This window comes from Merops nubicus, unplaced genomic scaffold (assembly GCF_000691845.1).
Source record: "Merops nubicus isolate BGI_N331 unplaced genomic scaffold, ASM69184v1 Scaffold5341, whole genome shotgun sequence".
In the NCBI taxonomy this organism is placed as follows: Eukaryota; Metazoa; Chordata; class Aves; order Coraciiformes; family Meropidae; genus Merops; species Merops nubicus.
Window position 1 is genome coordinate 1 of NW_008590138.1, and position 13,976 is coordinate 13,976.

General features: G+C 37.9%; 1 protein-coding gene across 1 annotated transcript; it reads left to right on the top strand.

Annotated features, from left to right (window-relative positions):
• The first annotated feature begins 13 nt into the window (after window positions 1-13).
• Window positions 14-3,363, top strand: MED10 (mediator complex subunit 10). The gene is made up of 4 exons (XM_008949813.1): window positions 14-135; window positions 405-488; window positions 1,666-1,768; window positions 2,974-3,363. Exons 1-4 carry the CDS (start codon window positions 14-16, stop codon window positions 3,067-3,069), a joined length of 405 nt encoding a protein of 134 aa, XP_008948061.1. The 3' UTR covers window positions 3,070-3,363.
• The last annotated feature ends 10,613 nt before the right edge of the window (window positions 3,364-13,976 follow it).

Genomic DNA, 13,976 nt, shown 5'->3' on the forward strand with positions numbered 1-13,976 from the left:
CGCGGCCGCGGTGATGGCGGAGAAGTTCGACTCGCTGGAGGAAAACCTGGAGAAGTTCGTGGAGAACATCCGGCAGCTTGGCATCATCGTGAGCGACTTCCAGCCTAGCAGCCAAGCTGGGCTCAACCAGAAATTGTGAGGGGAGCTGCCGCTCCCTACGCTTGGCTCGTTACCCAGGCTAGACCGCGGGGCCTTGTCCGAGCAAGCCCGCGGCCTCAGGGTGCCGGAGGCCTTGGTCGTGGTTCTGTCACCCTTCCGCCGTAGCGAAGCGTGGGAGGAGCGGCACGGCGTTGTCCCGTTTTGGGGTGTCCCTCCTTGGATTTCGTGTCTCCGTGCCCCGCAGCCGGGGGTGGAGTTAGCGCAGCACTCCCCTTCTCGGCTAAACCCGGCGCGTTCTCTTGCAGGAACTTCATGGTGACCGGTTTGCAGGATATCGACAAATGTCGCCAGCAGCTTCACGATATCAGCGTGCCCTTGGAAGTTTTTGAGTGAGTAATTTGGTACCTGGAAGGGAAGGTGCTCTGGTCGGTGGGATCTGCAGTGTAGGTGTTTCCCCTGACGACTGCTTGTTTATAAATCCTGTCTTCTGCATGCCTCACAAGAATGCAAGCAGGCAGAAGGTAAGAAGTACCTTCAGACTGTGACAAGGTAGAAGGGTGAGAGAAGCAATAAATTATACACTTTCCTTCATGTCTCTTTTTTTATTTTTTTTCAATTTTTGTTGTCTGTGTTGACAGAAATATAGATTCTGCCAAATCTAGTGATTTAGTAAGTCAGCTTTCATTTTGGAAATACTTTTACAGTATGGTTAGAACCAGGTTTTAAAGTTGCAGGTGAGGATAAATTAAGCCAGTGCTCAGGTGTCCAGCTTCAGTAGCAACAATATTCTTGTTGTCAGAGAATTAGAACATTAAAAGTAAAGTCAGGAACATAGAGGGAGAGCTATACAGCTTTTTTGATATAACTGACAAGCTGTTGTACTAGTGTTTCTTGTAACTCCAAATGTCACTGGTTTGCTGTATTCTAGTGCATTATTTGCTATACAGGGACTTTTTTTCAGTTGGGCTTTCACTCTATCTGTAAATTTGTGATGATAGTCTTAAGTGTTCTGTTTTCTTTATTCACTGAATTTCATTTTTTTGGGTACTTGCATTGCAGAGTGAAAATGCACTTATAGTTTTGCCCATACAGGTGTTACTTTTTGCTTTTTACTGTGGTGTGTTCCTAACAAGGGAACATCTCTGAACTGCTGGGTGCCGTTTTTCTCTGTGCCTACTGCTCACCATTTACTAGCTAAACTGCTTTATGGTTAGTGCCTTTTCAGTTGCTTGCAAAAGGGACCATCATACTTAAATTATGTGTGTGCTTACTGCCTGTGAGGAGCCAGGTAATTATATTTTTTGTTTACTTCTAATACTTTTTTTTTGTCAAAGCTTGAGGCTTTCTGGAAACAAAGATCTGAACAGCATCCTGAAACAGCTGGTGGCTGACTGTGGCCTAGTACTCCTTTAGCTGCCTTTTGAAAAATGCTTAATTAAACTGTGTTTTTTTAATGGACATTTCAGATAACAGTAGTAACAAAAAGAGGGAGGTGAATAATTTTGTACCTTGGAGAACATCCTAGTAGGACTATGATCATTTAGGTAGTCTCCTTTCTATTTTCAGATACATAGATCAAGGTCGCAATCCACAGCTTTACACTAAAGAGTGTCTGGAGCGAGCTTTGGCTAAAAATGAGCAAGTAAAAGGAAAAATCGACACAATGAAGGTAAAACAAAAGAGAAACAGGAGAAGTACTAATGTAATAATGTGTTTAATAAGACTTTACTTTTTGGTAAACACATGAGTTTTTTCACTCATGCAGTTATTAAATTCCCTTATTAGGTGTTTTGGTTTCTCTCCGATTTGGAATTGCTCTGCATCCTTATACCTTAATTGATGTTAGTACAGTGTGCTCTGGAAAGGAAACTTGTAATTCATCTCACAGCTGGAGATGCAGATGTTGCTGTGATTTTATTTTGGTTAAAGTTGTATGTAGTTAGTGTTACACATCTTTTTGTTTTGTTCTGTTTTGAACACTAGTGAGTACCTCATCCTGTCACTGCTCTTTAACTGTGATGTTTAGAAAATTTAGAAATTTAGAAACAAGCAAAATAGAGTATTTTTCCTGTTTTGAATGGATCTTAAGAGTATTAAAGTGTCAAATGTTCTATATAACCATGTATTAATCCTTATAAAATGACTTAAAATGTTTGCCAGTGTTTAGGGTTTTTTGAACTTGTACTTCCATCTACTATGAACCTTGGCATTCTGATGTACTGTTTAACTGCTGGAATTACTGCTGAAAAATATAGATAAGGGAGTTTAGTGACATGTGAGAAAAGGCTGCTTGTTTCAGAATGCTCTTTGTCTGAACTTAAAATTAGTGCGGAGGATGGCAATTTTTTTCTCCAAAGCTTCTATATGTATTCTATATGTATTCTATATATATATTCTATATATATATTCTAAAGCTTCTATTTCTTCTGATACGCTTTGTGCTTGTAAAAAGTTGTAAGAAGAATTATGTATTGCTAAGCTAGGTGTGAGTTCCTTTTCGAAGGTGGAGGAGATTCCATATCAGCTTTGCTTAATAAAGTCAGACAGGTATTGATGCACCAGGGTTTACCACAGAGGTCCAGCTACTTTGTATTTCCTGGATGAAAATGCTAGTTAATTTATGGGAAATAAAAAGTGTTTTAGTTTGCATTGCAATTTCCTAATGGATTTCAAGTAAATATTTTCTGTGAATTTTGTAAATGTAACTTGCTGTGGTTCTTGCGTGTGCTTTTGAGTTTTTTTTCAGGTGCCATTCTGTTGGGTCACTGGAAGGTAGAGCTGTGTTGCATATAAATGTTTGTTCATCAAATAATGTCGCTTGATGAAAGCTAAATAAATTCTGCAAATGATGTATATATATTTTTATGTTTCCAGAAATTTAAAAGTCTGTTAATTCAAGAACTGACAAAGGTGTTCCCAGAAGACATGGCAAAGTACAAAGCTATTCGAGGAGAAGATCCTCCTCCTTAAGTTGGCCTTTGATAGCTCTAAAAATGTCAATTCTATAAACTGCCACCACTCCATAAAAACACTGATGAGAGAGGGGAGGAATCTAAGCTGTCATAACAACTGTGATGGACTGTAAAGGAGCTTGAGGATTGCTGATAATTCTGGTCTGAAGCTAATGAATCTTTCTGAAGATTTCTACTCTAAGATGGCGGCTGAAACTTCCTGTGGTAACCTGTTCTTTTTTTCCTGAGGGATTTTGGAGGTGCAGTTGCCTACGGGTCATCAATATACAGCATTTCTCATAAAGTGCATTTCTAGGTCAGAAAATTATGGGGTTTATCTTCTGACAAATGTGCTCCAGGATCTTGTGTTCATTTTAAGAGAAATGTATTTATTATACTTGATTATTTTTCATTTGTAAACTGCTTGGTTTTTTTTTTTATTACAATACAAACCACTGACTCCTTTCATCTTGCCAAATTCTGCTGAACAGAAGCCTGTCAAGGGCTGCAGTTCTCATGCATCATAATGAACTGCAGCCAAAAAACCTTCAGATATTGTTTTGTTGTGTGAGCTGCAGTGCAGATGGCTGAGGGTATAGAAAATGAGCGTATTTGGGGACTAGCTCCTCAACAATGTTAATATTTTGCATAGTATTTAATATAAGCTTTTGTTTGTTCATTTTCTGCAAGCAGGTTGTTGAATAAAAATTTGACGAACATCTAAATACTAACATTTTTCTGTTATATGCTCTTCTTTGGAGAGTGAACTGAAAGCTGTGAAAAATAGCATATTTCTCAGTCTCACAGAGATAGAAAAAAAATGTATATCAAAACTCGGCTGACACATCTGAAGATAATGTCAACTTGGTATTTCGGTTTTGTGGGTTTCTTGGCATTCCTCTCTTAGAAGGAAAGACTGAGACACTTGGGGCTGTTTAGCCTGGTGAAGAGGAGACTGGGAGGGGATCTTATCAATATGTAAATGGCAAGGGTCAAACAAATGGGGCCAGTCTCTTTTCAGTGGTGCCAAGCGATAGGTGAAGGGGCAACAGGCACAAACTAGAACTCGGGACGAAGGAGAGTGCAGGTGACAGAGCCCTGGAACAGGCTGCCCAGAGAGGTTGAGACTTGAAAGTCTTCTCTGGAGACTTTCAAAACCTACCTGGATGCATTTTTGTTTAAGCTGTCTTAGGGGAACCTTCTTTGGGAGCGGGATTGGACTACATGATCTCCAGAGGTCTCTTCCAACCCCTACTATTCTGTGTTTCTTCTGTGGTGAGGCACTGAAAAACAATCCCTTGAAATGCTAGCAAAGCATTGCTATAGTTTTCACGTTGAGCAAATGGAGCTTCTAGTAGATCATTGTTCATGAGACATTGGTACAGTTGATCTTAAAAGCAGAGAGAAACAAGATGACTTGAGCTTCATTTCAGCCCTTTTTTGACCACAAAATATTGCCATTCAGGAAAATAAAAAAAAGAAATGGATTTAAGTATTTCTTGCAAGAAAGCAGGGATGGAGAGCAAGGACAAGAAGGACAAGAGGCAGTGAACCTGAGTTGTAAGGAAGGAAATTTGATGGACAGGAGTAAGTTCTTCACTCTGATTTAGCACTGGGACATCTCCTCAGAGAGCCTGCAGAATTGCTGTCCTGAGAGATTACATCTTGCCTGTACAAAGCTCTGAGCAATCAGATGCAGCTTAGAAGTTAGACCTTGAGGCAGGCAACTGAATGAGATAACCTGCAGATGTCCCTTTCAACCACTTTTTTTTTCTGATTTCTATAATTCTATTACTTTATGCAGGGAAAGGTTTTTGACTACTCCAGTCTCAATAAAGAATTTTTGTTGTTGTTTGTTTTGCTTTGTTGTTGCAGTGTGCTGCAGATGATAGTAGGTATTTAACTGGTGCAGGGACCTTTGCTTTTGTGTAGTGCAAACTATGCCTGTAGGTGGACTTGTGCCTGTAGGTGAAGCACTGAAGAGGTGCTGTAAGAAGCATTTTCATTTGATTTTCAACTCATTGGGTTGTGAGAAAAAAATGTCAACATTAATGAGACACTAATATTGTTATCAAAAAGTTGAAAAACATATATGTTAGATTAATTAAAAAAACACAACTACTTAGCTTTACATCCTTCTTCCTACTCATGATACCATTCAAAAACTTTTAGCTTATAAATTTTGGCTGAAGCATCATACTCTAGAATGTAGCCCTTATTTTCAAATTAGTTCTTGCACATATTGCTTTGAATTTTGGGCTTTGTGTATTACTTTTAAAACAGTCTCGTACAATGTAGAGTTGGTACTGTGAAAATATCGCAGGATTTACATTCTAGATGTTCTGTGGAGCTTAGCATCATGTATGCCTCCATCAGTTTATATGCTGACCAGCTCTGTTGATCAGCTCAGAGCTAATGAGCTTAATGTGGTATGGCTTTTTTGTAGTGTGTTCTTTCCACATCTATATTCCATGGCATATATTCTATAGAAACTAGTAATGGATTAGTATAGCTTATAATGTATGGATTTACTCCTACTGCTGATAGGAAAAGAAGGTGTGAGAAGGAGAGGGATACTCTTACAGATTTGCTGGAAAGAGGATTTGTCCTTTAAATATAGAAACACTGAACAGAATGAAAAATTCAACTTTCTGAATATTAAATATTTTTGTGCTGAAAATTTCTTTTCCTTAACAGAAAACCCCCAAGTTCTATGTGTCGTTTCTATGTGTCAGAGCTACTCTCTGTGAGCTATGCAGCTGAATAATTTCTCAACAACTCTGCTACTTCCCACCTTTGAAGAAGACCACTAAGGTAGGGCGAGATGAGGTATTTTTGGCAAAGAATGGCAAAAGAGCAGCTTTGTTCATAGAATCTGAATTGCCCATGCTTTGTTGGGCTGAGGGTGGGAAGCCCTTGAAATTGACTGGCTTGTCCAGTGGGTATTCTCTCTGTCTCAGCTCCAGCCTCCACATCACTCCAGAGGAATAGCACCATGATTTGCATGAGGCAGTCTCCTGTACCTTATGGAAAAAGGCTGATAATTTTGCTACCATTACAACCCCATTATCCTTCTAGAAACACTGTACCAAGTACTAAATCTATGCATTTGATTTGTTTGTGAAGCACTGTTTGGCTTTGGCCATGTTCTCCTGATACTGGCACCATGTTATGGATGTGATTGTGCCAGCTACGTAACACGCAACAAGGTCTCGTCTGTTCTCTCTTGCTGCCCTTAGCACTCTTGCTGCAACGTTGTTCGGCGTTTGTGAACCGATTCTGCATGCAGGCCATAGCTTCCTGCAGGATTTAGAGATCTGTCTGGAGCGGTCGGGGAGCTGGGGAGGGGAAGCAACTCCACAGCCACAGGGCCCTAAAATTGTGTGAAATGTCTTCTCCATAACTGTATAATTTGCTGTTGTTGTTAGTTAATAAAATAATTACCCAGTGCTGGCCACAATGAAGGTGGTTATCCCTGTAACTGATGTCCACGTTTGCTGTGGGAGGAAGAACTGAGACTTACAGGGCTCAGGGAGAGGTGATTTACAGAGAATACATGAACCACGTACTTCCCCTGGAGGATTTAGGCATTCATGGTAAAAATGATGAGTGGGATAGTTTGTGGAGATAGAGGATTAGGGAACAATATTCTTCATAGGTGACATTTTCGTAGCATGTCAGCAGCTTGTCTTTTGTGCAGTGTCTATGAGAAGGCATTTTTCAGCTTGGGGGATATATATATTTCAGGATTTGTAATAATAATAATAAAAAGGAGTAATAAATCTAATCCAATTACTAAACTATCAAGTTTTACATTCTGCTCAGCTCCAGTTCTACTTTTGTGACACTTTCTCATTCCAATATTTTGTGATTGCTTCACTTACTGTTTCTAGGCCAGCCATGTGAAATGTTACTATTTTTGCAAATGCCCCAAAGTTTCTATATTTAGCATAATATGGAAGAGAGGTAACTGTTCTAATCCATGCATATTTTATGGAAGAGAAGGTAGCCAGAATAAGTGTGTTTAGAATGCTAGCTGTTGCTAGGTTTTTTTTCATGCAGATCAAACCACTGCAGTTGTTATTCTGTTCTCAGAATGAGATGAAGCACCAGTGAGCCAGAAGCTATCTGTTACTCATAGCATTCAGAAGAGTTTTTAATGCAAAAAAATTATTCTAGGCAGAGCAGTTTGGTTTTCAGCGATTACCTTTCTAGTTCACTTGGTTGATAAAGTACTGCTAAGTGGGGGTAATGGTTTGATGAATTCCCAAATATTTTATATTGTGATGTTTTTATAAATTACTTTCTTTGATGAGTGGTAATTCCCAAGTGACTGGAAGTGTTTGTTGTTTGAATCCAGTAAAGTTATCCCAGGTCCTTTGTAATCTCATCTTTGACTCTTTTGTCATCACAGAAATAGAAAAGATAAACTAGCCAATCCATTCCTTTTTGACCTGAGTGATCTTTGACATTTTAACTAGATCAGTCAGGAACCACTAACTGAATTTGCAGCTTTACAGACACCTCTTTATCAATGTATTTAAAAGATAAATTATATTAAAAAAGATTTTAAAAATGTGGAAGAAGTGTTCTAAATACTGAGCCTAACAGCAAGTTTATAAAAGAGAAATATCGCTGCCAAAAATATTTCTGGTTTCTCACTTTTCAACAGAAAGTCTTTTCTCTACTTTACTATGATTAATAGCTGTAGCATTTCTGGGCAGTTGCCAGATGTCCTTCCAGCTTTGCAGAACACAGAGTCAAGGTGATATGAGTGTCTGCCCTGCTCTCTATTTACTGCATGTACTTCAACTAAGATTAAGACACTTCTGTATATTTTCTTAATTAAAGCAACAGAGCTGAACACATTGCTAGGTACTGTTGTAACAGCTCTTTTAATACTGTTAATTCAAATCAAGAATCTGTATTTTCTGTAATGTGATTTATTTCATACTGAGAATGAGACTGTATTTAGACTCAACAAGACATAATGCAGACAGTAAAAAAGAAATGCGCTTCTGCACAGTATAAACATTCTCAAAATAATTATCTGTCTTCTCCTGTAAGAAGTCTCTTTATGTCCTAAGAAAGTACATAATATTGCCATTCCTCTAGATCTGACTTGAATCTAATTTACTTTGTATTTGTAATGTGATCATTATATTAAACAACCTTCTCTAAGTATTCCTGAAAGGAAGAAGAAGCTACTTTTGGAAAAAGCAATCTGAAATTGTCATATTGCATTATGTAATAACTTACTTTGTGGGAATCTAGGCCATATTTATATCAATTCTGCTGCAAAAATAGCATTTACTCTTCATGTTAATTTTTGACATGCATAAACTTTTATTTAGAACATTGCTAAGGATTAAAAATTCTTGTGATGATATCGATGCGATGATATATACCAAGCCTTCTGTACTGTCATGGGAATTTTCAGTCCTCATCAGTAAACAAAAAGAAGCTTACAATTGTCTGTCACCAAAATCACTGGAAGGCTCCATTTTTTTTTAGGGAAATCTATATTAACTTCTATAAAATTTCATGGTGAGGAGTTTGACAGATCATATTTGCATTATGTGAAGAAGTGTCTACTTCCATTTGTTTCAGATCGTCCATCCACTCATTTCTTAGTTCTTGTACTAGAAGACATAGGGAGCAGGCATCCCTTATTTCTCCTCTTCACATCACCCACGACTATATAGTTCACTATAACCTTCCCTTACCAGTCATCTTTTTTCCCAGGCTGAAGGCTACTTGGTTTAGCTGCTCTTCATGCAGAAGCTGTTTTATACTTCAGATCCTACTTACCACTCTTCTCTGAACTGTTTCCAGTTTTTCTAAAAATCTGAGATTCTTTAAATTTTTTTAACGAGGGATTTTGTTGAAGTCACCATGGAATCCAGAGTTCATCCATGCATGACTGATGTCAAAAAGCTGACACAGACCATTAGAGACCTCCAACAGCCTTCTCTTACGTATGTAAAGCCTTCCCTATACCAAAGGCTATGCTACCTTTTCTCCCAACACATTTTCTGTAATACATAATCTCACTTTTGGTATTCCTGGATGGTTGAAAAGTTCTTTATATTTCTGGAATTAAAGGTGTAGCTGAACAAGTTAGATTCCAGTCCTACAAAGATTTCTGCACACCCGTTATTTATCTAGAATCATATAATTTAAGGAAAAGATAATGTACACAGCTTTTAAACAAACATTTGCATAAAATATATGCCAGTTTGTTGTTCATATATAATATTCTTTAATATTTTTATAGAGGATGAAATTATCTTTTGTCAAAACCTATGGAATGTTTTAAAGTCCTCTTTTTATACATGAAGGCAGTGGACAACAAAGAGTGTTTTCATCTGCTTTGGTGCATCAGGTACGTGTGCATTTTAAGAGTAAATATTTAACTTAGAGATGTAAAGTCATCCTCCTTTGCCTTGGGATCCTCCCACATAAAATCACATCGTTTTGTCTGAGTTCACTTCCCACTGATATAAAATTAATCTTACTTTGAAAACAGCTTAATAGACTAAGTTTTAGTATTCTATAATGTTAACTCACCCCTGTAAGCCGCATGGGAACTAGATCGAATGCATTTTGAAAAGAACAGAAAAAGGAATGTCTATCTCACAGTTCTGGCATTCCCTTTTCTTACCTATATTTCACTTGGGCTGTTCAAGTAACAGACCTTTAAATGAGTTTGTGGAAGTTCCAACTGACATGGCCTAAGGCTATACAAACAAGCATTTGAGTATCCTCAGCTGCATGTTAGCAATTATATGTCAATATATATAAAAAAAGGTATTTAATATACAGGTATGCAGTCATCCAACTGCACACAACCAGAACATGTGCATCTTTCAGATTCTGATGAATTAACCAACATACCATTCTGTACATATAATATGGTACTGAAATTTTATAATGTAAGAACCTGGGAGCCTTTCTTTGAACTATAATTCTGTATTATATAATAATTTATACTTTTATAAGTGAATATATATACTTCGTGCAGTAGTAGCGCACATTCATCAGAAAGCTCTGGTCATATTGTACGTCCTCTACCTGTAACAGCTGCCTTCTTTACTCGCTGCTTTAGTAATTTCATACAGATTAAAGTTACAGCACAAGAGAGCTATTAAAAACTGAAGTGAATTATAACAATTTTTATAGTCTATTTTCTGCAAGTGATCTGGTACACTGAAGAGCTAGAAAACAGAACACTTTCCATACAATTTTCTTAAATTATCAGTAGAGTAAGAGAGGGTTGTAGACAGTCCTAATAATAAAATACATGGTTAATCAGATACGTATTCCCTTCAAAGAAGGTATCCTCAAGACTCAACAATAATTATAAATTGCTGCAAATTAGTGGAGCTGATTTATCTTTTGAGCATAGCTACAGAAAAAAAAAAGTATTGCACAGGCAGCAGTATTTTGGAAGAGGTGGTATTAATTTGAAGGACAGCCAAAAAGGTTACATCATCTGGTTTTATAGTTGTTGTCTTTCCAACAGTTCTGAGGCAGCACCAGAAACAGTTGGATGAAATGTTTAGCTTTGCCTGAAGAACTGACAGTATTCTCTCATTTTTCCATCAGTCTGAATTAACTCTGTATGGCAGAAAAAAAAAATCTTGATTAATTTTGCAGCTTTTTCAATAACCGTAGAGCCCAGGGACTTGAGTGCAGGCATTGATTTACTGCCAATTTCTCATTCAGGCGCACTGACCAGAAAATTGCTTGCTAATTTCAAAGGACCGATGTGTCTTAAAGGAAGATGCCGCTCCATCACTGCAAAGGGAATACTTTAGTTGGTTGGATTTTTGTTAGACAGTCGTAGCTCTCATACAACGCTAGCATTTAGTATTATTGTAACTAAGATAAAATAATTACAAAACCGGAGTGACTACAAACATTAAACCAAAAGAATTAAAAATAAGATAAAGAAGCTTTAAAAAGGTGCTTACATATAAGGCCAAAATAGCCTGTGAGGGACAGAAATCCATCCCAATGTCCTTGCCAACATCCCAGGTGAACAGTATCAGCTGCAAAATATTCTGCTTGCAGATCCGCATATGTAAAACTAAGTTGCTGTGTGCAGGTGTCAGACTCTGCATTTACTGAAGGGGCCCGTAGTGCTCTTAAGGTCTTGTCTGCAGGTGAACGTTCCCACAACATCCCTGCTCTGCTTCAGGAAAAGTAAAAATCTCCTTGGTATGAAGCAGCGTTTCAAAAACGAATCTTACTGCATAAATAAATGAGGTATCATCAAGAGATTAACAGGAGTGAGGGTGAAGCACTCCAAAGAGGAGTGCAAATACTAATTTTCACAATATTCAAGTGTGGTTCAAAGTGCAGAATTATAAAGTGAATCAGGAACATAAACATAGTTCGCATCTAGAGGAAGTGTAGGAACCAGGCTTCACCTGCCTCCATACCTGTTCCTCAGGTAGGCTAGAAATGCTTTACATGTACAGCACAGATGATCAAAACCCATGCCAATCTTAAACTGAAAAAGCACTGAATTTATCAAGATGACAGAATATTTTGAAGCAGCATTAGCTTGCAGAGCTGCTCAAATCCATTTCATTTGAAGTTAATGTGTTTTAGCGAGGGTGTCAAAAGAATTCTGAGGGTAGATGTTCACTGATACAAATCACTCACCAGACCCAGAGTAAATGGTTTTACTTTCTGGCTCATAAAAACAGCCCTTTTCTGTTCAGCAAGATGACCCAGGAACCAATGTTCTAGAGCCATTGCAATTGCTTACCATGAAAATTACAGGTTGTGTTCAAGAAAGGGTAAACACCAGAAGAATCTTTGTGCATTTGCTCCACTTTCTGCTGTGCAGCTTTGGGTGCAGCTTTCTGAGCATCGTATCTCATTTACAAGGTGACCCAGAACACAAAATCTTTTAATTAGCCTGAAAATCCAACCTGCTTTATATACATGCCTGTCAGCCCCCTTGCCTTCTGCTGCCCCTCGTTGCTATGGCAGCGCTCACCCAACAAAGGAGGATATCTTCCAGAAGGAGAAAAGCATAGCCAAGATGCTCAGAGCTTTTGCATGCTGCAAGATAAATATTCATGATGCAACTGTGTGCTTAAGAGCTGTTTTCTGAGTAAGTTCTAGGGCTATTGTTCACTCTCAAGTAATACCCAGAAGAAACTTTTCCTTATTAAAAAATACACAAATCCCCAGACTGCAAATGTTAAATCACCTGCTTTCCCCAAATAGCATTTGGGAAGTGCCAAGTGAGGAGATTGCTGTACAAAGAAAAATTAATCAGGTGCTTGACCAGTGTAAATCAATCTGTTGAGATCTGTAAAACCTCTCCATTTTTTACTAGTTGACAATTATTTGGCTCATTGTATTGATGGAACAACCACAACCAGAATAATTTTAACTGATGAGAAATTATGTATTACTATTTCTTGCGTAGTACAGGTTTATTATATGATACAAATCACAAAAGGACATAAACAGATACTTACATTTGAAAGCATATTAAGCTATTGATCTTTTAGATTATTTCCCCTCTTATCCTGTGTGGCTTTCTCAATGGCATCTGTCTTCATGTCATTAAATTAGTTTGCTTATCTTGAGGTGATAGAACAACCTTCAAAATGTCTGAACACACTGTCATCTATTCCAGTGCTACACAGTGGGAATTGATGATTTTAATATGTCATAATTTTAAAAAAAATATATATATTCTGAGATGGTTTCAACAGCATTTTTTTAAATAGTTAACATCTATGCTGACCAGGACTTTTTAGCTCATAAACCTCATAAGCATCAAACAAGATGCTGTGCGTTCAGCAGAACACTGATTACTATAATTTGTCTTTCTGTCACATACTGACAGAGATGAAGATACCAAGAAGAGAGGATTGGAGCGGTAGAGATCTGCTTCAGATTTGCTGACAATAAAACATCTCAAGGAAAGGGGAAAAAACAAGGAAAGAAGGTTGCTTCTATCTGAGTATTCAAGTTTGGATTAAGAATTTTATATTTCTTAACCGGAGTATGAAAATGTTAGTGGTAGGCTACTGTAAAGCAAAAGAGTGAGAAGTACTATATCACTACCAAGTAAATTTTGGTTTCCTCTAAATAATACAAAGTAGACTGTAGTTCATTCTTTAAATGACAAAATTTACTTCATTTAGAAATGAAGAGTTATTATATAGTTGCTTAGTAACTCAGACAGTACTAATATCCTTGGCCAGGTGGTATTGAATTCCTTTTCTGAATTTCTGACAGTATCTTTCCATTTTTTCAAAGCTCTGTCATAGCTTCCCTGCCTCTTATGCTTTAAATCCAAGACTGTCTCCTTCGTTTCTCTGCATAAGAGAGCCTTGATTTAGAGGAAGTGATTTCATAGATTTGAAAGCTGTAGTGTATTTGATGTATCTCTATATCCCTGTGGTGAAAAGCAGCTGCATTCTGTTTTCATTCAGTAATTTGGTTAATTTTAATTGAGTTTTGGTCTGAACCAGACACATTGTGATGCAAATGGCATAGGGAAAGGGGACTTCCTATGGTACAGGAGCAAACTGCCGTTTCATGCTGTGTTCCGAGAAGACATGAAGCTACTTGGATTGAGCCTGGTGAAGTGCCACCAAGAAGATCAGGTGGCTGGAGCCGACCAGAGGGATGGATCTGCCTTATCCTGAAGAAAAAAATGCTAAGAAGGAATCTAACGGCTGTCTTAGAGTAACTGCAAAACTGGGTTATAGAGACAATTGCACCAGACTCTGGCTGGACATGCACAGTGAAATGACAAGAGGAAACTTTTCCAGCAACAAGATGCAACAAGAGAAATGCCAGTGATGTCTGTAAGGAGGCAATTCTTCCATAGTGAGAGTAGCTAAACACGCAAACAGGCTGCTGAAATGCTGGAGTCTGAACCCTGAG